Source organism: Pyxicephalus adspersus, chromosome 1 (assembly GCF_032062135.1).
Source record: "Pyxicephalus adspersus chromosome 1, UCB_Pads_2.0, whole genome shotgun sequence".
In the NCBI taxonomy this organism is placed as follows: domain Eukaryota; kingdom Metazoa; phylum Chordata; class Amphibia; order Anura; family Pyxicephalidae; genus Pyxicephalus; species Pyxicephalus adspersus.
Genome location: NC_092858.1, coordinates 112611732 through 112632587, shown reverse-complemented (window position 1 = coordinate 112632587; position 20856 = coordinate 112611732). Strand labels below are relative to the sequence as shown.

The following is a 20856-nucleotide window of genomic DNA, read 5'->3' as shown; positions in this document are numbered from 1 at the left end:
ACCTAGTATCAGGCAACTTGTTATGTTTAGTAGCAGCATGTTTATTAGCTGCTGTCAGGGTTCCCTGTGTACTCTGGAAATTCACATTTCTATGACAATCAGTGTAGAAGATATGAAGGCTTATACATGGGGATAATGACAGCTGTATGGACACAGAAACAGTTCTCATGCTGCTGCTGAATGAAGGGTAGGATTATCTCACAGTACAATGTGGGCTGGGAGCAGCCACAGCTGATTGCTGAGGTCTATAGTACTTTCAGGGAGCTAACACTGAGCATGCTTAGAAAGCTCCCTCTCTTTCTGGTAGCACAATCTCGTTGATAGCATAGGAGATGTGCAAACCCCATCCCCCACAAGACAACAAGCAGAGAGGGAATCAGGAGGGAGCTGAATCTGGCAGCTCCACAAGCTGGATATGACCTACAACATTCTTATTGGCAGACCTATTGGCACTCGCCTTTTCTGGTTACAACTGTAAAATGTAAATTTTTTCTCCCTTGTTTTTTGTATCAGTGAAAGTGGCTACCAGGACAAATAGAGTAGTAATTCTCACCAATGTAGACACATACACTTTGTCAAAATACTTAACGTGATGTTGCACCCTTGGGACCTGTGCACCTTACTTCACTGTAAATCTTCGTCTCTCCCATCACATTTAAGGCATAATGTTCTGATTAAAGATACCATGGAGACATGTCTGTCCCAATACTTACCAATCTGTGGTAATCCTATGTTCCCACGGACTACACCGCTTTTGGGATATAGAGGCATAAAGGTCTGCTCTGTAAGGACCTTTATCATACAGATAGCCCCTCAGAATGTCCCTATTAGAGCTCCGCAGCACCTATTCTGTACCCTATTGGGTACACCCTATATACTACAGTCAATTCACGACTTGCCTATGCATTATAGTAACAAACTCAACGTTACCTTTACAACCAAATGGGTTTGATACACTTTTGATGCTCGCCACCCCAGATATTTCGAACATATATGCCTTTTTTTTTTTGGAAGAGATTTTCAAGACCTGGACATAGTAGACCATATTATACAATGGTATCAGATAGTCAGAAAATGTATGAATAATGAAGCATAGGAACAGCATTTGCAGTGCCCTAAATGTGGCAGCCCCTCTGCATCCTTATCCCACCGTATGTGGTGATACTCATTTTGGTGAACAATATATCGGGTCATTGCATACCTTGTTTTCTTCTTCTGTACGGTTACAGGGATGAATCCACCTCTTCTTCATTAGCCACAGCTACTCGTATCTGGATAGGCGTTTGCCTCTTGGCGGCTAGATGCTCTATTCTGAGTAAAGTCAAATAAAGTTACCAATAACATTCTGCCTTTTTTTAATCTTTATAGGTAGAATTCAGTTATTGATAGACAATGTTTATTATTCTATTGAAAGTAGTATGTTTCTGAAAAGAATATGTATGATTTGAAGCACTGCCACTGTGTCACATACTTTGCAGAAGAGCCCGATGAGCTGGAGATGGGAATGACTCATTCATCCCAGGGTCCCTGATGTTGCTGACAGGAATAACTAGAAAACTAGAATGGCAAGAGCACCTGGTTGATTTGCCAGATAATAATATTTAATATAAGAAATAGATAGATAGATAGATAGAAGAAATATTTTTGTTTAATTTCAAATGCATTTTTTAAGCTGTAAATAAGCTTTTAAACACACTATTACCGACCTCTGTAGCTGCGGGCACTGTGGAGCAACTCATCCTCTAAAATCATAGCAGAAGTAATAACATTGTTTCAAGTTTTTCTCTTAACAGATTATCCTGTTCTCATGTTATCTGTTATCCCTGAAAGGAGGATCAGATGTTGCAGTAGCTGCTTATACATCCCCTTTTTTAAAAAAACCACAGTGGGCAGATACATCTACAGGCAGCACTTACAAGTGGTGCCTGAACCACATGATTGCTGACTACATCCAGGGCTGATGCAGACCATAAAGTTTTTAGTCTGGGCCACTGAGAAGGGGAATGGAGTATGCTCTTGAACTGACTTGCCCTGCAACCAATGTGCAAAAATGTGTATTTAAAGGATTAATGCACATTTCATAATGCAAATTCCACACCTACCATAATCCAAAGGGGTGCAAGTCTGTGTTAATGTACATGCCTATGTAATAATGCATTCTTAGCCGCCTGAGTCTGCTCAGCACAGCCCTATAGATTTCAGTGTGCAGCTTCTCAACTTAATAGATGAGGCAAGACAGAGATCATTCCTGCATTTGAGAAGGACTTGCAAGGAGAATGTTGCCAAGCACTGAACCACAGCCCTTTGGATCTCTGTAAGAATAGAACAGAGTGAGGAGAAAGTAGGTTAAGTTAGATTAATGTAAACGGTGACAAGTGCATATTTTACCAAAGTGCACTGTGCAATACATGTTGCTGGCAATGTATATTATAATTGTAATGTTCTGTAACATCCTGTAGAGCCTAAAAGTATCTCTTTAAAGTGTGAAATTTAAAGAGTTGATTTATTCTCCATGTTGTCCTCAAAGTTGCATAAAAAAACAAGGATCTTCTCCCAACTTTACAGCACTTTTTTGCACCTCATGGCATGCTTATTTTCTATAAAATAGCTTGCTTACTATCCTTATAAAAAAGCCAAAATTAAACAGCAGGGTTCACTTAGAAGTTTGGGTTGCACAAAATTTAAAGCATACCTAAACTCAGAAATTTTACTGTACATAAAAGAGTAGACATCCCTTATATGTAAGGTAAAATTTCTGTGTGTTTGTTTTTTAAGTAAACTCTTTATAAAAAAAAAAAGTGAAGCACTGCCCCCTAATTCACAATCGCCTAGGTGATCGAGAATGAACGAGAGTGCAAGCCTCCCGGGATACCAACCTCACGCATCTCGGGAGGCGCCTAGGTGCTCCTTCTGCAGTGATATCGGTAAGTTTTCCAACCTACATCACCCGATGTCGTGCCTGGGGCGGGTGACGTAGGAAAAAGAACCAGGAAGAAGAGGTGAAGATGGCGGCGTAAGCCGGGACAACATTGGACTTGATCGAAGACACCTCCTGACTGATCGACTGCACTGCGGGTTGAAGGTAAGTGGATTTTTTGTTTTAGGCATTTTTGAGTTTAGCTCCTTCCCCCCACCATGCAGAACTTGGGCAGATCCCCATATCTTCATTGGCAGCTAGTGTTGGTGTTCAAATTCGGGTTGTCCTTTTATTCGACCCGAATATGGCTGTTCGAATTCAGATAGACCCGACCTGAAAAACACAGGATTCGACTTCCCGAATTCGTGTGTAAAAATATGTGTAAAAAAAAAAAAGAGGCTTTAATGGTAATTTATTGAATGTGTGTGATTTGTGTAACTAACTTTTATTTTTGTACAGGTTATCCCACAATGACAGGATCATTCCCAATGCCTGCATTCATTCTGAGCACAGCTGTGGGAATCCTTGTGAGTGCCTCCAATCAGCTGTGACAGAAGGCAAACTCTCAATTAGGTTTCTCCATTGAGAGTTTATCTGAGTTCAGTTCCCACGGTTACCGGGCTGTACTTATCATTAATAAGTACAGCCTGGTGACCGTGGGAACGGTGGTCACAGCTGATTGGAGGCACGCGAGTGCTTCCAATCAGCTGTGACTGCAGGCGAACTCTCAATGGAGTTTCTCCACTGAGAGTTCATCTGAGTTCAGCTCTCACAGTCACCGGGCTGATAAGTACTGCCCAGGCGAACTCCAGATGAACTCTCAGTGGAGTTTCTCTATTGAGAGTTCATCTAAGTTTAGTTCCCATGGTCACCGGGCTTATAAGTACAGCCGGGGGAGTGTGGGAACTTGCGGTCACAGCTGGTTGGAGGCACGTGAGTGCTGACAGCTCCGCTTCCGATTGCTCTTGCAACTCTAGCGAAACTTTAGTATGTGTTCTTGGATAGAGATTCGCTATCTACGAACACATACTACAGTTACGCTAGGGCTGCAAGAGCAATCAGGGGAGCGGAGCTGTCAGCTCCGCTCCCGATTGCTCTTGCAGTTCTACACAGTCAGGAAAATAACCCGAATTTCCCTGCCCTATAGACTAATAATGGTTTTGGAATTCAGCGTTCGATCAACCGAAAAATATAGGGCTATTCGATTGAATAGCTGCCAAATCAAACACTGAGCTATTCGACCAGCACTATTGGCAGCTATTCTTTGTTCATTTCCTAATGTGTGGAGGCATATTTTAGAGCCAATTGATGACAAGGGCAACACATGAAACTGCTTGTTTGGTAATTCTTCTAAAATCACATAAATATGCACAGTGCAAGTTTTTTTGGAATGCCTGGAAAATGCATAAATGTTTAGTAAATGTACAAAATTCCTGAACGACTCCAGAGCAATCTAGTAAAAAAGTCTTTGTAAACAGCCAAGTAAAATGTAGTGCTTCAATACAAAGGATTAAAAAAAGTGCCATTTTTGAAAGCAAAATATATTTACATTGTTTGTTTCCATAATACGTAAAAATGATCCTATGGGCTTTTTTGGAACATTTAAAATACACATCCACTGTAAACTTTGCATTCCCTTGGCAACCTAGTTGTCAGGGAATTCCCTACATCAGCAAGGGACATTAAAGACTACCGCATCATGGACCACCATCAAATGTCAGAGAAATAGTAGGAACCCGAGATAATTCATACACATCTATTTACAGCAACCTGCTTCTCAACCTTTGGTCTTCAATACCAAAATAAAACGTGGATGGCAAAAAACATGTGAAAGAGCTCTAGGTGTCTGTTACAACCAATGGTTCCGTGTTTTATAGGCCGGTCATATGATTGTATATACAATGACCTGCGCCCATACATCTAACCATGCATGAATTAGCATCAAGAATCTTTCTGACGTCAGAGCGGAGGTGTGAGCACCGGAGAAACTGACATCACCGCAGCCTCTGCCGGCTGGTCCTCCAGGTGGAGCCGCTCTATCCTGAACCTTTGTCGTTGATCCTCCGTCTGTGACCTCCGACCTCGATGGGGAGGCCTGTGCTACCCAGGGCTGTGATGTGAATGTGACCGGGGTGGAAGCAGCTGTATGACGACTGTGGGTGAGAGGGTAGGGCCGCCGGTGAAGGGGCCGTGGCGGCCACCCAGCTGCTGATGACAGGACCAAACATGTATGGATGCGTATAAATTGGGTGAGAATCAATTGGTAGGCTTGTGCTTTCATCATGTGTCAGTGCACGTACGCAGCATCCTTCACAGTAATGTCTGATGTCACTGCAACTGATATGTATGTATGGATATACACAGCCAAAATGAGAGCTCATTTATGTATATTAACCCGGCAGTAGCCACCGAGCCTTTTTTCAGCTGGCAGAGCAGCGTAAGGTAAAGCACCATTCACAGCAAATGTACTGGCAAATACATGTAGTATTTTATATACACCTATTTATCTTATGTGCATATTTTTCTTGCTGTGTCAGCAGTGAGATGGTAAAGTGCAAAGAAATATTGTAATTCAGAAACAAATGCACTACAAATAAATCTAAATTTAGGTTTGGAAGAATTTGTGGTTTAGTCATCCATTTAATGTTATTGATGAGTGTTTTTTGTTCTTGTTTTGACATGTGGTTTATGGGCAGATGTTTCTCATGTAGCCTTTTGTGGCCTTGCTGGATCCAGGTCATCAAGCAAAGAGATGATACTTGTACCCGGTAGCAGTAGATCCTGAACACGCAAAGAAGATTCCTCACCCATGGCCACATCACGGTAAACTTCACCTTGAAATACCAAAAGGACAGTGTAGCTTTCAAAACAAAACCCTATGTAAAAAAACAAAACAAAAACACATATATGTATGTATCTTTAGCGTGTCAGAAAAATGTACCATCTGCAGGTTCACTACCCTCTAGTATAACGTTGCTGACTAAGAAAACAAATACTTAAAATTTTCCTAAAAATGTAGTTTTAAATATTTTACCTGCACAGCTAAAAACTTAACAGTGCAGTTTTTCTCTTTCTTATCTGTGTTTGACTTACAAGCTTGCAAGATCTTGCCCTCATGGTCTAATCCAGAGCTCTGGGTCTTCCCATAAACCCTATGTTTTTTTCCCTTTTATAAAATAAAAAAGGGGAAAAAAAAAAAAAAAAATCAGATTGGAAGTCATTATACCTAAACACAGAGACTAGTTTCCCCAGGAGATTTAGGAAACTAATAGGTAATATGACTCCCAAGCATTTATTGCAAATTTCGAAGACTTTGTAGACTACTGTAATCTATGTATTGGCCACATATTTGTCCCTGCATTGCCCTGGACTAAGTCACAACTAAGCTTGTGGGGCTTGCCTTAAATGTTTCCTGTAGTGTAAATTGTTAGAGTTATAATTGTAGTAATAATAATAGCTTGCAGCTACCAATGGCTAAAAGCCCTATGTCACACTAGAAATGCTGTTGTTAGGGACCACTGAAGTGTTATCGATTTGTTGCAGCTCCCTAGCTAGTGATAAAGATTTTGCAATGTTTTGGCCAGTGAAGGAGCCGCTTCTATTTGGTAAAGCAGCAGTATTATTTCAGCGATTCTCTAATTGACAATTGACAAATATTGTCTCGAACCTGAGTAATACAATGATGTGGATACTAGTTTGGTGTTCCAGAAACATTGATAATCAAGCCAGATTTATTAATAATAAAAAAATATGGAAACAATTTGAAAGTGAATTGAATATGCTACTCCTATTACTATAATACTCCTTTTCTTCCATTGTGATCATATTGAGGCTAATGTTTGTTATATTTCATAACCTAAAAATAGCCTAAATATTTATTATTATGCTTGGCAACAGGCAGCACATGGAAACCAATAATTTTTTTTTATATTAAACTCTGAGCTGCAGAAGTGACAAATGTTTGGTTCTCTATACAGTGATACCTCGGCTAACAAAGATAATTTGTTCCAGAATCATATTTGTTAGCCAAAGTCTTTGTTAGCGGAAACGTAATTTCTTATAGGTTTCTGAAGAAAATTGTTTGATTCGTTCTAGATGCTGCCCACAATTTAAAGCTAAGTTTTATAAAATAGTAAAAAGCACAATATAAAAGGGTAAAAACTCACCAAAGGCTGAGATAAACAGCTCCTAGAATGGCCCGACTATTTAGTTTGTTACTAAGAGTCTTACTGTGTGCGCTGAAAACCCTTTTTAAAAAAATATGTACATTTTCTCTTGGTGTATTTGCCTATAGTGTAGTGATTTCAAGGCAGACATAAATCACCAGGCTCGAATGGCAATGATTCTGAAGATGATTGGTACGAAAATTCAGCCCAACACGGTTGCTTTGTTAGCGCGCACATCCACTAATACATTCATTACAGAGTCTATATTCATTAGCTGAGTCCGAAAAACAGCAAAAAAAATCTTTGTTAGCCGAAAATTGTGTTAGCATTTGTTAGCATTTTGTTCACATTTGTAGCTAAAGTGTGTAGAGAGGTATATAAAGAGATTTTTTAAACTTTAAAGTTGTGGAAAAAAACTATTATATTATATAGGGCATGTGCAGTATAACCTGTTCATTCCCCCCTTCTACCTACACCTGTATTGCCCATACATCCCAGCTTTTTAAATGGCAACCAGGAGGTTGCTATGTAAAAACTTGACCTGTAGAACCTGCTGCCAACAGAATGTATAGGCAGGATTTATAAACACAGTTTATTGGAGAGATACAATGTACCCTTTTTGTTGTATCTAGTCTGTTTCAGTTTACTGTAATTAGCCATAAATAACTCTTTGTACCCATTCTCACCTTTTAGTTATACGTTTTGTTTGTCTAATTCTTTTCTGAAAAACTTTGCCTTGTAAGTATCTTTCTGATATGTACCAGAATTAAAATTGTAGTAATTTTACACATATTTTTTTAACTACAGTAAAACTTTTTTTAAGTAGATTTTTTTTAACCAATTTTGTCTATAGTTTGCATAAAAATTTTGTTTGAACAAGACAGTATAATCAAATGAAAGCCTTTTTAAAGGAAAATTATATATCCTTTTTTTTTACCTGAAGATATGACAAAGTCATAACTAATTACAGGTCCAAAGCAGAAATGTAAAAATTATATTAGTCTATAGTGTGTGTCCCTTTTGGAAGATTTATCCTCAGGTCATGTTTCAGTGACAACCGCAAAATTTGTATTTCCTGACATGTTTTGTCTCCGTAACAATGGTTACCAGGGAAAATAGAGAAAATCTCTGGAGTGGGGGCACAATAAGCAATAAACACCTTGCAGAGCATTTAAACTTCCCACATGTTATTCTTTTGACCAAAAATACACTTTAATAAATATGTATAGTTAATATCTAGTATCTTTATAAACCTACTTAATATCCTAAAGAGAAGCCTCCAACAATGCTAAGGTTATTTAAACTTGTGAACCTATACTTTGAGGTGCATAGTTCTAGATTGTTAGTTTGCTATACATTTGGCAAGGTAAATAGTAACTGTACAAATTACTTGTGCAGATCTTTGGAAGTCACATTACTAACTGATTTGTCGTGCTAATTTTGGTCATTACTGCACTGATCCAATCACTTTACTACTACTGCAAAAGCCAACTGTTATTCTATCTTTACACCAACATTTCTTTTTCTTTGATTTACTTATTGGTATTGTGCATGTTCTATATTGTATAGTAGAGAGCACAATATAATCAGTAGGGTACAACCTAGATTAGTTTCAGACTTTTGCTAAGTGTTGCTAGGTCCTATGGCTTCTGTCAGCAGGAAGGACATGTTGTGCATTTTCCCAGAGGTGCAATTTTTCATATTAGTTGTGATACCTCAAAAATGAAAAAGTGAGGCTCAGAAGAATGCATCCTTATTAGCAGAAAACAGAACGCAAAATTGTTAGTAAGACAGATCTAAACTGTGTGTAAGATACCATGTACACAAAACCCAATGTTAAGTAAAAGATCATAAAGTTTTTGTGGTATTAAGGAGAGCCTATACCAACAGGTCTTGTAAGAATTTCATTATTTGGCCTTGATAGCATACTTGCATCAAATAACATTTGTGATTGTATTTCTCTTTACCAGGGCTGTTAAGTTGTAATCAGAGGCAATGATTGTGTTCCTGATGTGGGAGTTGGCCAAAATATATAGACTCCACAGCCCTGCCCTTTACTTTGGTGCTCTGGTGTTTGATACATTCTAAGGTGGTGAAAGACAGTCTATGTTTTGTTTACTGATGGGGCAACAACTGTCAGACCTCAGGTGACCTCTTTTTGAGAAAAAAATAGGATAAAAATAAGTGTAAATAAAGGTGCGAATATAAATCTTAATAATAATATTCTTAATAATTAAGCTTGCACAACTTTTTTTTTTGTAGAAATACATTCTCAAATGTTTTCATGAGCCCAATAGCGCTGGCTTTCTGGAATCTGATAATATTTCCCAGTATGTTGCAATTAACTATAATGCTTACATTATAGTGTATGCACCTGCTTTTGCTTGGTGTATTTGCTTAGTTTTGCATTAAAACTTTACAGATTCAAAAACGTAATAAATTTGTAAATCTCTCCGAAGATCAAATAGCACTTTACATTTGCTCATGTTTGTTTGAATTCCTAGGATGGACAAATTTTGGCAGGCATACACAAAATACGGACTGCGACTGACTCGTTTTAAAAGAATTGTATGGGGTGAAGACGAAAGAGCTTCAAACTGGGACATAGAATGGCTGAAGGAGCAAGCATGCGACACATTTGATTTGACAGAAGTTGACTGATACAGTGATAGAAGGAGCTGTGAAAAGTGTTGGCAGAGAGTCCTGGGTACTTAATGTACAGGTTGAAAGACCTGGCACTTTATACAAGGGCTGGTGAGAACAAGGTGAGAGTTTACCTCAGGTTGATTGTCAAAGACCAATCATGTTGACCAGAATTTAAGCTTGAAATGTTTGGAAAAATGTTAACTTTAATGACTTTATGGGCTTAGTAGAGATATGTATGAAGGGCAATTCAGTAGCTCAACGTGATAGTAGAGTGATATAATTAGGATGATGTTATGTAATGATATACTTTTTTAGTGTGTGTCTATCAACCAAATTTCTAGTATCTAAAATTTGTAGTTCCTTTTTTTCCCTCAGTTTTGCTGTTAAAGTTAGTGTGAAAAATTATGCTAGACAGTTTGTTGAGATCATCTTCTTGCACTAAACACATAGCATCAGTTTTTCACTGTAGAAAATTCTGGAGTCTAGTGAGTTGTTCATTAGGTTTTCATAAATGTTCTTTCAATTTGGCAAACCTTTTATGGAAAAAGTTGTTCATTAAGTTTTCATAAATGTTCTTTCAATTTGGCAAACCTTTTATGGAAAAAGTTAACTAAAATACCTAATGTCTTTCACTTAATTATCATTCTACCTTGTACTTCAATATTTGAAACTCTAACACTATCCTAATCAAATCAGTCCTTTGATGCTGAGGCTACAGACATTTGAATCTGCGTTTGTTCTAAATATAGTGTGACTTATGATATGACCACTAATGATTACCTACTTTAGAATTACAGTTGAGGCTTCATACTAGTGTTTATTAAAAAAAAACAGATGCAAGGTTTTCAAAATACTATTGTATTTTAAATAAATTACATTTTGAAATTGCGAATGCAACAGTAAGTACATAAATTGCTAGGAAATGAAAGGGAAACATGGCATTACCAAAAGTATGTTTGAGTTTGTGTGTTCTTATTCACCAACAACTGCATAAAGGGGTACTAACGTCTGTCCTTTATAAACATGTTACAATTTAGAATGTATAATCAAATTGCTAAACTTTATCATAAACTCATTGAAGTAGTGTACATATCAGTCTAATATAATGTTGAGAAACTTTGTTACTCAAGAAAAAAACTAAAATACATTTGTATTTTTCTTGCAGAGGAAACCTAATGAACTGATATCATGGGAAGCTGTTGCAGCTGTCGAGAAGGACTCCCAGACAATCACCCCACCAAGTTCAAAGTAAGATATTAACATTGTATCCTTTTGTATATGTGATCATATGTGTTTGTGTGTGTGTGTGTGTGTGTGTGTATATATATATATATATATATATATAATATATATATATTCTGCATGTCCTGGAATCAGCAAGTTTGTAATGAGAGTGGTACAACAATGATATGGCCTTATGCACATACTGCTTGGTTAGGAGCCCCCTGCTCTTTCTGTGACCCACTATGAGAACACCTTCTTTAAGTTTACCATAGTTCATATTTTTTACTACCACATAAGGATATTGTACGTCATTATTTTTAAGCAACAGAAACTGAATATTAAATCACTGTTAAATACCAAATCAGTTAAAACTTACAATGATTTGTGTGCATAGAGTTGGAAGGTAATGGAATTTTTCTTTTGTTTGGTGGATTTTCATCTAGATGCTTTTTTGCTATGTTACAGTTAGACTTGGGGCCCATTTTTAAAATGCCTTCCACACTATTGTGAAAAAAAAAGAAAATAGTAGTGATCAGCAGATATGATTGTCACATTTATTTATTTGTACTTTACTATTGCCAGTGTAGGTATAGACCTGAGTGTTACTTTATAAGTAGATGTTTTAAAAGTAGCATACACAGTCACAGTGGAAGTGAACTGACTGAGCATGCTGCTTTCAAATCAAAAACAAGTGATTCTATAATCAAGTTAATGAAGCTGCTTGTAACTGTTTGTAACTCCTAACGATTGAGAAGACAATAGAAAAGGCTTTTTGGCATGCAAGTAAAATTTACTTGAGACCCATGGTTACAAATAATGAATCATCAAGACAAAACTAAAGGTATTCTGATTTAGGCTGAGAAATATGAAATTACAATAATCAAGGTACAGTCCATTTTGTCATATTTATAGCACAATGACAATAGTTATAATACATATCTATCTTCTTTTGTCACATATATTTGATAATATTTCAAAATAAATAAAAATTATTGTGTAAACAATGTATGTGCATGACTTACATGTCTGGATGGCATTGAGAGGTTAAATAAGAATACTTGTGACGTTTCTCAGAATAGACATAATTTCTATACAAAACCAAGCACAATCCAAAGGGGACTTTTTAGGCAGATACAAAAATACAATATATAAAACTAACCGATTTATTCAAATATTGTTAAAATACAAATTATCAGAAAAATGCTCCTTGATTATCTAACACAAATCTCCCTCAACATGTTTCACAAACAAAAGCAGCTTCCTCAGGAGATTGAGGTTTTAACATAATACAAATACATCAATTGTACATTAAAATTCATTATTTACATATAAATACATTCAATATCTACATCATTTTTTACTTACCTGTTTCAAGGAGACACTATATCTCATTTTTACCTCCCGATATATCTTAGAAACCGGCTTAAAATCAGAGAACTGGAAGCAATCTCCAGGATTCACCAACAGTGCAGATAAATACTGGAGTAAATAAAGTTACAATGAAGAAATCCCATCCAATAAGTTGATAATATTCCTATAACCAATTTTTATCTCTATTTCTTTTATCTCTACTTATTTGATATATTAAATGTTCAATAACATATCAGTATATTGGCATCATTGTCCAAAAGGCAATTGCCTAACATCCAGATTTTTTCATCTTTAAATAAAGGTTGCAATGATCAATTGCTTGTTTTTTTTTTTGTATTAATTATCAAATATCATTGTTATTCCTAAAGATAAAAATTTGTACTAGATATGTGCTTTACCAAATCTACAAATCCCAGATTACCATTATATGAACCTTATTACATCATTATAATATATAATACTAATATCACATTTACAAGTGTTTAATTAAAAATATGATATGTGTTCCTTCATATTATGCCAGTACAAGGTTCAGCATGTATTACTGCATATTTGCCAATATACTCAATGGGACTTACTTTTTATGTCATATGTATGCTTTTTTTATTTAAACTCCTATAAAAGAGCCTAAAAATAGTGTCAATAAAGTGCCTTACCTAATTCTCTTTGGTGAATTACCAACTGTTCCAGCCCAGCAGATAACTAGTCATCATATAATCAAATATAGTGAGAGCCTGTGTCTATGTATTAAAGTGCCTTACAACAAATAGCTAATCATCATATAAATTAAATATGAGAGAGCCTTAGTGCATTAAAGTGCCTTGCCTTAATAAACAATTGTTCCATATTAGCCAGTAATCGAATCAGTTGACAAAAAACAAAATAATAAAAAAAATAGAATCACCCAAATAGTATTTTTTTTTTTTTTTTTTTTTTTTTTTTTTTTTTTTTTTTAGACTTTTTTATAATTATTTTTTTGTTGTATAGATTAGTGTACATTAGGCTGGATCATGACTGCAGCACACTACTATCAGTTGCATATCATCTGGATGTGAGCTGCTGGATTTCCATTGGTTTTTTAAACCTAATTCATGGATTATCTAATTATCACTTATCTGAGTAAGTGGTTAACTGACATTTCTTCTTCATACAACTTTCTTTAGCCTTTTTTTTACTGCTATTAATATTAGAAATTCCCTATATAATTTATATGATCCACCATTTTCCATTTAGGAATTCTGTCTATTCTGAGAAACTTCACAAGTGTACTCAATTAACCTTCCTCAGTGCCACCCAGACATGTAAGTCATGCTCTTTTTAATTTTTTTATTTTACCTACCACCTTAATTGAAATAATGAGATTCTATATGGTTAGCCTAACTTAATCAACCAAAGATCCTCTATAAGGATGGACATATAACCCAGATCATATATAGGTAGAATAAGGATTACGCTCTCAATCTATATGCTACAATATGACTTTTATACACCTTAATTTATGTCATTGTCTTTTAAAAGAATCAGACAAATATTGTTTAAACAATAATTTTTTTTTTTTTTTATCATCAACTAACTATGTGACAAAAGAAATGAGATACGTATTATAACTATTGCCATTGTGCTGTGAATATGACAAAATGGACTGTACCTTGATTATTGTCATTTCTCATTGTACAGCCTATCTAGTATTGCATGATGGTGTTACCCCTGAGGAAGCCCTTTCAGACGAAAGGCGTCTGGGATTAATTGACAACAGCGACCATATTATGTATATTTTTCCTACAATTTTTGATCTAATAGTAGTACACTTGTATAGTGTACAATATCGGTCTAAATCAGGATGCCTTTGTATTGTCTTGATCAATCTTGAGATTTCATTATTTATGAACATGTATCTCAAGTAAGTTTTACTTTGCATGCCTTAAAGTTTACCTTTTTTATTAAGGGCTGTCACACCTTATGTGTATTATAATACTAAAAATAGGGTGGAATAACTCATATACTTTACTAAAACTCCTTTAAATAATGTTATCGTGATCTGATCACCCTTTTTTTTTTCATATATTTTTTTAATGAAAATATATATTATATCAGGGTTAACAATACAAAACATGACACTTTGGATAAAAACATACCTGAAACTTACAAATGGAATTACAATATGAATTTATTTTATATAGAATTTTTAACAACATTTTTCTATCGCTTATGGCTGGTAACTACTAATCAAATTCAAACTGTTTATAAGATAATGTAATACTAACTGATGTAGCTCAAAAGTACCCGATGTCTTGTCCTCAAGTCCTAATGGATTTGTTTTTATTCATTACTTGGGTGTGTTAACTAGTATTGGTAATTTATTATAGTACATCCAACACTCTTAATGTTCCTACAAATGGTTCACAACAAGGTGTGTCTTTCAATTGCTCTGGATTCAGTTTCTGAATTAAAACATTTCTTGAAAAAGCGTTCTCTTCGCCTTTCCTTGTGTTGAGTTTGTCTATTAATAATATTATATGTAGAAAATTTGTCAAAATTATTTTTTTTGCTATATTTATAATTTGTTCGCTAGTTCTAGATTGCCCTGAACTCCAATGTACAAGTTGGATATGAGGACATGATATTCTGCCTAAACCTGTACTATTATTATATATTATTTATATAACACCAACATATTATGCAGTGCTGTACATTAAATAGGCGTGACAGGATGACAGACAGTGACACAGGAGGGGGGGAGGACCCTGTCCAGTGGAGCTTACAATCTAGGAAGCAGACAGATGAAAAATGTTTGGTCGATGTTGACTGCACGTACGGCAGTTTGTTATCCAATTTAGCGGGGGGGTTAGTGATGGTGATATTGATAAGCTCTATGAATCAATTTTTATTGTATTTACCTTCATGCCTCACTTTTCATGGCTTTCCTTGTTGCTTCCCATCCCTTTTGTATAGTAATCCAGGTTTTGTGATTTGGGGGATCCAGGAATGATTTATGTTATAATAGGGACTGGTAGGTCAGATAAAGTGACGTCCCTCAAATGTAGCTAAATCCATTACACGGTACTACATTTATTTGGGGCCTCTAAAAAACCATCCATCAGCACCTGGGAATAGAATGTTTGTCTGGGCGTTAATTTCGATAGGATGGTACCACAGAGCTGAAGATATTGCAAGACATGGGTGGGTGGAATATTAAATTTTTCCCCTAATTCAGCAAAATTCATAATATGAACTTGAGCCCACAGTTGTATGGTTAGTATCCTAGCTGCCCAAATTTGGTATACCGGCGATTCCTTTTCCTGGGTGAACAGCTGTGTTTATAATAAGGGCATTTTCAATGTAAGTGGGCTGGGAGAGCCATTAAATATATTGATCTTCTGCCATGCAATGATTGTATCCCTGGGTACCAGGTTTTGTTTAATGTAAGTGGGAAGTTCCCAAAATTGGTTTATACCACTCCTGGTGGAGATCAGGGAGCTAAAAATTGTGATTCTTTTTTCAGCTGGGAATTAAAAGAGGTAGAATTCCTCCAGTCTCTTAAATATCTGTCTAAACTTGACTAATTGTAAAATCTCCAGCTTGGTAAATTGACATCTACATGTTTTTTCAGTAATTTAGGTTTTGCTAACATAATTCTGGGTTTACCTTTTCTCCAAATAAATTGTATAAATCCGGAGCATGGTTAGATATAACCATAGGTTTGATTAAGGTAAATAGTACTTTAGGGATCATTCTCCGAGATGCCAGAAAGAAATCTAGTTTTTCCTGTGTGAGAAAAATTGAGACCCGTTCCAACGGATGTACCATTATCCAGGTATCCACTAGTCCTGTATCACAAAGAAAGACTTGTAGGGTGGCATCATTTCCTAGGGGAATTACCTCTTCACTTTGTGAACGATTCCGTTCTCCAAAGTGAAAGAACCGTGTTCCAATCTCCACCTGAGAGAGTGCCAGATACTATAAATTTTATCTGATGTTGTTCTAGATTTTGGCAAATGAGGTGGAAAGCCTTCTGTATTTTTGGTGAGTTCTCCAGAGTAGTCTGCAAATCTAAGTATTTTATGTCCTGCTGCCACCAAGTCTCATTTTGCATGGAAGGTCTGTAACGTGTTGTCATTCAGCCAGATCTAGGTATTGTGCGATAATCTGGCGGGCTTTGGAATTGTTCTTATGTGGCCATCTTTTTTTACCTGGCACATTTTGCCGGAGGTTCAGCTTCCTCAGGGGTATTGTAAGGCTTGTGAATTTCGGCTAAACAATTAAAATATTATTTCTCAACGCCATCATAATTGATCATGAATATACATTTTACCAATCGTCAATAAGGTTGAAGATAAAGATGTTCATAGTAAATGTGAAAGTCGACAAGTATATATAAGTGTTAGAGTATAAAGGTAAGAGAAACAGATATGAGGACTATAGGTGCGTATGAATATTGGTAGGAGAGTCAGATATGAAAACAATATGTAAAATAAAATAAAGATATGCAAACATGGTATTGTAAAGAAAAATGTCACTCGCTTGTCGCGGTGGTCACAGGATTTCTCAGAACCCCAAAAAAGCAAGATCAAATACTAACAAAATAAAGGCAAATGAGTAGATATGAATGTATATTCATGTGTGGTTACGGGAACTTATATGGTTTAAATTATGCTTATATAGTATGAATTAAATTGAAATTCATCAATTGCTAATTAAAGTGTACCTAAACTCAGAATTTTCGCTTTAAATAAAAGCGTAGACAACCTTTTCCTAAAAAAATGGTGCAGCACTGTCCCTTTAATTCTTGATTGTCTAGGCGATCAAGAATAAATGGGAGCACAGTGCCTCCCCGGGACACCTATGTCACGCATCCTGGGAGGCTCTTGGGTGCTCCTTCTGCGCATGCCCGAGTATCTACACCACCTGATCCTGTGCCTGCACAGTGTGAGATCGGATGACTTAGGAAAAAGAATCAGTAAGAACAGAAAAGAGGATGGCGGTGCCTGGCGCTCCCTCTGCACCGGGCCAAAAATGGATGCCGGGACGTTGTGGGACCTGATGTAAGAAACCTTCTAACAGGCAGACTGATCTGCGGGATTGAAGGTAAGTGTGATTCTATTGTTTTGGGTTTACTTCCGGTTTAAGTCAGAATAGGTAAATAAAAAAGTATGAGTATATCAACATGCGTAATAACAAGGACTTCTATAGAATGAGTATGAAAACTAATGAAGTCAATAAATACAACATTAAAGAATGAAAATTTAATATAAACGTAAATTATGGATAGTAAAAATATTAGGGAGAATATAATCAAAAATTGCAAAGTTTGCACTTAAATTGTCCAGTGCATGCAAAGAATTACAAATTTTATGATCTAAAGAATACTATATGGCCAGGGCACATAAGTTTAGATGTTTAGTGATGAAGTATAAAAAAATAAGTAAAATATCTTAACCTAACCTGGTAACAGATAAGAGTAAGTGTTTTTACCTGGCAAACAATAGATCATTGGAGGAAAGGAGAATGTCCCATTACAGTGTAGCTAGGGTGTAACAGGCTGTGTAGCTGAGGTGACTTTAGTACAGTTTTAAAGTTCATACAAAATTGTCTACACCCCTAGGCCAGGTATGGGCAAACTACGCTCCACGGGCCCTATACAGCCCAATACGGTGGCTTCTTTTGCCCTTTGGGTGTTCTGTGGCTCTGGCCGCGGAACACGTCCTGGCTTATGGAGGTGGGCAGGCTGTGTCGCTACACATACCCCCCCACTCTCCCATCACAGGCTCAGATCTGCGATGGGAGAGTGGGGGGCTGTCACTGCACACAATCCGCCCACTCCCCCATCACAGGCTCTGAGCTTGCAATGGGAGAGTGGGCGGGCTGTCACTGCACATACCCCCCCCCCCACTCTCTGAGCTTGCGATGGTCTGGCCCCTCTTTCAAATTTTATTATGTGGGCCCTGACTGCAAAAGTTTGCCCACCCCTGCCATAGGCCAAAGTTTGTCCTCATTTTTAACATAGGGGAACCCTTGAAAAAACTTTCAGGTATTGGGGAAGCCCTCCTATCATTACCATTCTCACAGCTTACAGTAACTTTTGCATAGTGCTCAGTAGGAAGAATGTTTCTTGCATTGCTGGCCTGTGTGAAGATTGTCACCCTTACAGATAATCTAAAGGGTCATTGGAGGGCAAAAACTGCTCATTGCTCAAGGAACCCCTAGTAACCTCTGAAGGAACCCTGGTTAAAAAAAAGCTGCCCCAGGCTGAAAGGCATTGACCAAAGTCAATTTAGTAAACTAATGTCAGCTGTCAACTATGGTGTCACAAGTGCTAAAATATGTTTTAGCCAACATGGGTAAAATAATGTCTTAATTTGATCACTGGTGCTTTTTTTTAAAAGTACTCTTTAACTTCCTTGACAGTAACCTGGAGTGTGACTCGGGGGAGAAAAAAAGATGCTGGAAGAGGTAACCCCGAGTCACACTCGGGGTAGGTAAACCTATCGAAACAATAGTAAATAAATACATTGTCTTTCATGAACATTTATTTTACAGTTAATTTAATAGTATGAGTATATTTATTTTTTTAAAACATTTTAAGAAAATTAAAAATTACATTACATTTTTTTTGGACATGACTTTGTGTTTCAAACTATATTATACTCATACTAATATATTATACTGTAAAATAAATTTTCATGAAAAACAATGTACCACTTTTAGACATAAAACCAGACAGAAATGAACCGCCCAGGAGATTAAAATGTATTGCCCGAGTCAAAGGTTTTACGGATTTAATAATAGTGATCCTTCCTCCAAAAAATCATGTGCGTAATCTGGTACATACCACATATCGTAGTAGGTGACATTTGTTATCACTTTTTTAGTAAAATATGAAATATTATAAATATTCTTTGATGCTATACACACAGATGTAGACTCTTTTCTAGCTTCTCTTTTCATTTTCATTTTCACATTATTAGTGGTCAAGAAATAACACATGAGAAGCAATGGCAAGTTGGTACTTGAAGTTTTTGTGGAAGTTTTTTATTAAGTTCAAAGCATTGGTCAGACCTTATCTGGAATATGCAGTCCAGTTTTGGGCACCAGTTCACAAAACTGGAATTGGAGAGAGTGAAGAGAAGGGCAACTAAACTAATAAAAGGAATGGAGGAGCTCTATGAGGAGAGATTAGCTGAACTGAATCTATTCTCCCTTGAGAAGAGACATTTAGTGGGGATATTACCACCTTGTAAAAATATATAAATGGTCCATATAGAAAACTCTCTTCCCAAATATTCACTTTAAGGACATTACAAAGAACAAGAGGGCACTCTTTGCATCTAGAGGAAAAGAAATGTATTCTCTGGATAAGGAGGATAACTGTACTGGGAATGTGGTCTGCGGCTCTGGCCGGTGCGATCCCGCAGCGGGGTCCTTCTCCTGACCCCGCTCAAGGGTGTACCGGCCAGAGCTGCAGACCACCGGTTAACGAATGCTGCTATAGATTGCTTTAAGAAAAAGCTAGATGCTTTAAAGTTTTAAAGTAAAGATAACAAAGACTGTTGATCCAGAGAACATCCGATTGCCTCACGGGATCAGGAAGGATTTTTTTTTTACCCCTGTTGGAGTAAATTATCCCCCCTAGCGGTAATCCCGAGTATGGCTCGGGATGACTTTTACATGCAAAAAGTGGTAATCCCGAGTCACACTCGGGGTAACTTTAGAAGCCCCCCCCTTACCTTTGCCCCGCACTCCAGCGGCGATCAGATGACCCCGCTGTGATGCCGGGGCACCGGTCCGTTGGGGGCCGTGGCCGGGCGGGAAATTTAAAAGCAGATTACTGAGTAATCTGCTTTTAAATACCACCCGGGTCCCAGCCACGCCGCTGCTCGCATCAGCAGTGAGATGGGAAGCACAATGCAGAAGTCCTGCATTGTGCTTTGCATCTCTCTGGAGATGCAGAGCAGCAGCTCTAGTGTTGGGGTGAGGTGGGCGGGACATCCCCACTCGCATCACCCAGGAGGATGTGTCATCTCCTGGGTGTTGCGAGTGGTGATGTATTGGGGGGGTGTGTCCGGGCGGGAAATCTAAAAGATTACAATGTAAATCTGCTTTTAAATGGTTTTTACAGTACAAAAACACCACACAACTTGAAATAAAAAAAGTAAATTTTTAATTTATTTTAAGATTACATTGTTCTCTATTATTTCATTATTTTTTTATTTTATTATTTATAATTATGTATTATATTAGGATTAACTCCTGGGTATGATAATTAAATTTATTTATCATATTATAATCATAAATTATAAGAGTTGCAGGCCCACAATATAAACAAATATTTCTATGCAAAAAAAATAGGATCACTTTTTGCATCAAAAAACTGACAGAATAAGAACGCTAGGGGAGTTAAACTTAAAGGACCATGTAACTACTCTCACTAACATTTTAGTATCTATTTAGTGTCTTTTTGAAATCTTTATACATCACTCAAACTGTTTAATGTTCCTGATAATAACAGTGCTGTAATTTACTGGTAACTGTAAT

General features: G+C 36.8%; 1 protein-coding gene across 4 annotated transcripts in view; it reads left to right on the top strand.

Annotated features, from left to right (window-relative positions):
* The first annotated feature begins 4515 nt into the window (after nucleotides 1-4515).
* The window catches only part of FRS3 (fibroblast growth factor receptor substrate 3), a 47474-nt gene continuing 31133 nt past the window's right edge, over nucleotides 4516-20856 (top strand). The window contains exons 1-4 of one of the 4 annotated variants that reach the window (XM_072423956.1): nucleotides 4516-5166; nucleotides 5629-5740; nucleotides 9588-9848; nucleotides 10895-10977. In XM_072423956.1, the coding sequence (XP_072280057.1) occupies nucleotides 10918-10977 (60 nt within the window). In that variant the 5' untranslated portion in view covers nucleotides 4516-5166; nucleotides 5629-5740; nucleotides 9588-9848; nucleotides 10895-10917. Of the gene's footprint in view, nucleotides 5167-5613; nucleotides 5741-9587; nucleotides 9849-10894; nucleotides 10978-20856 lie in introns of all 4 variants that reach the window. The other 3 variants (XM_072423946.1, XM_072423963.1, XM_072423972.1) reach the window with 3 other exon arrangements.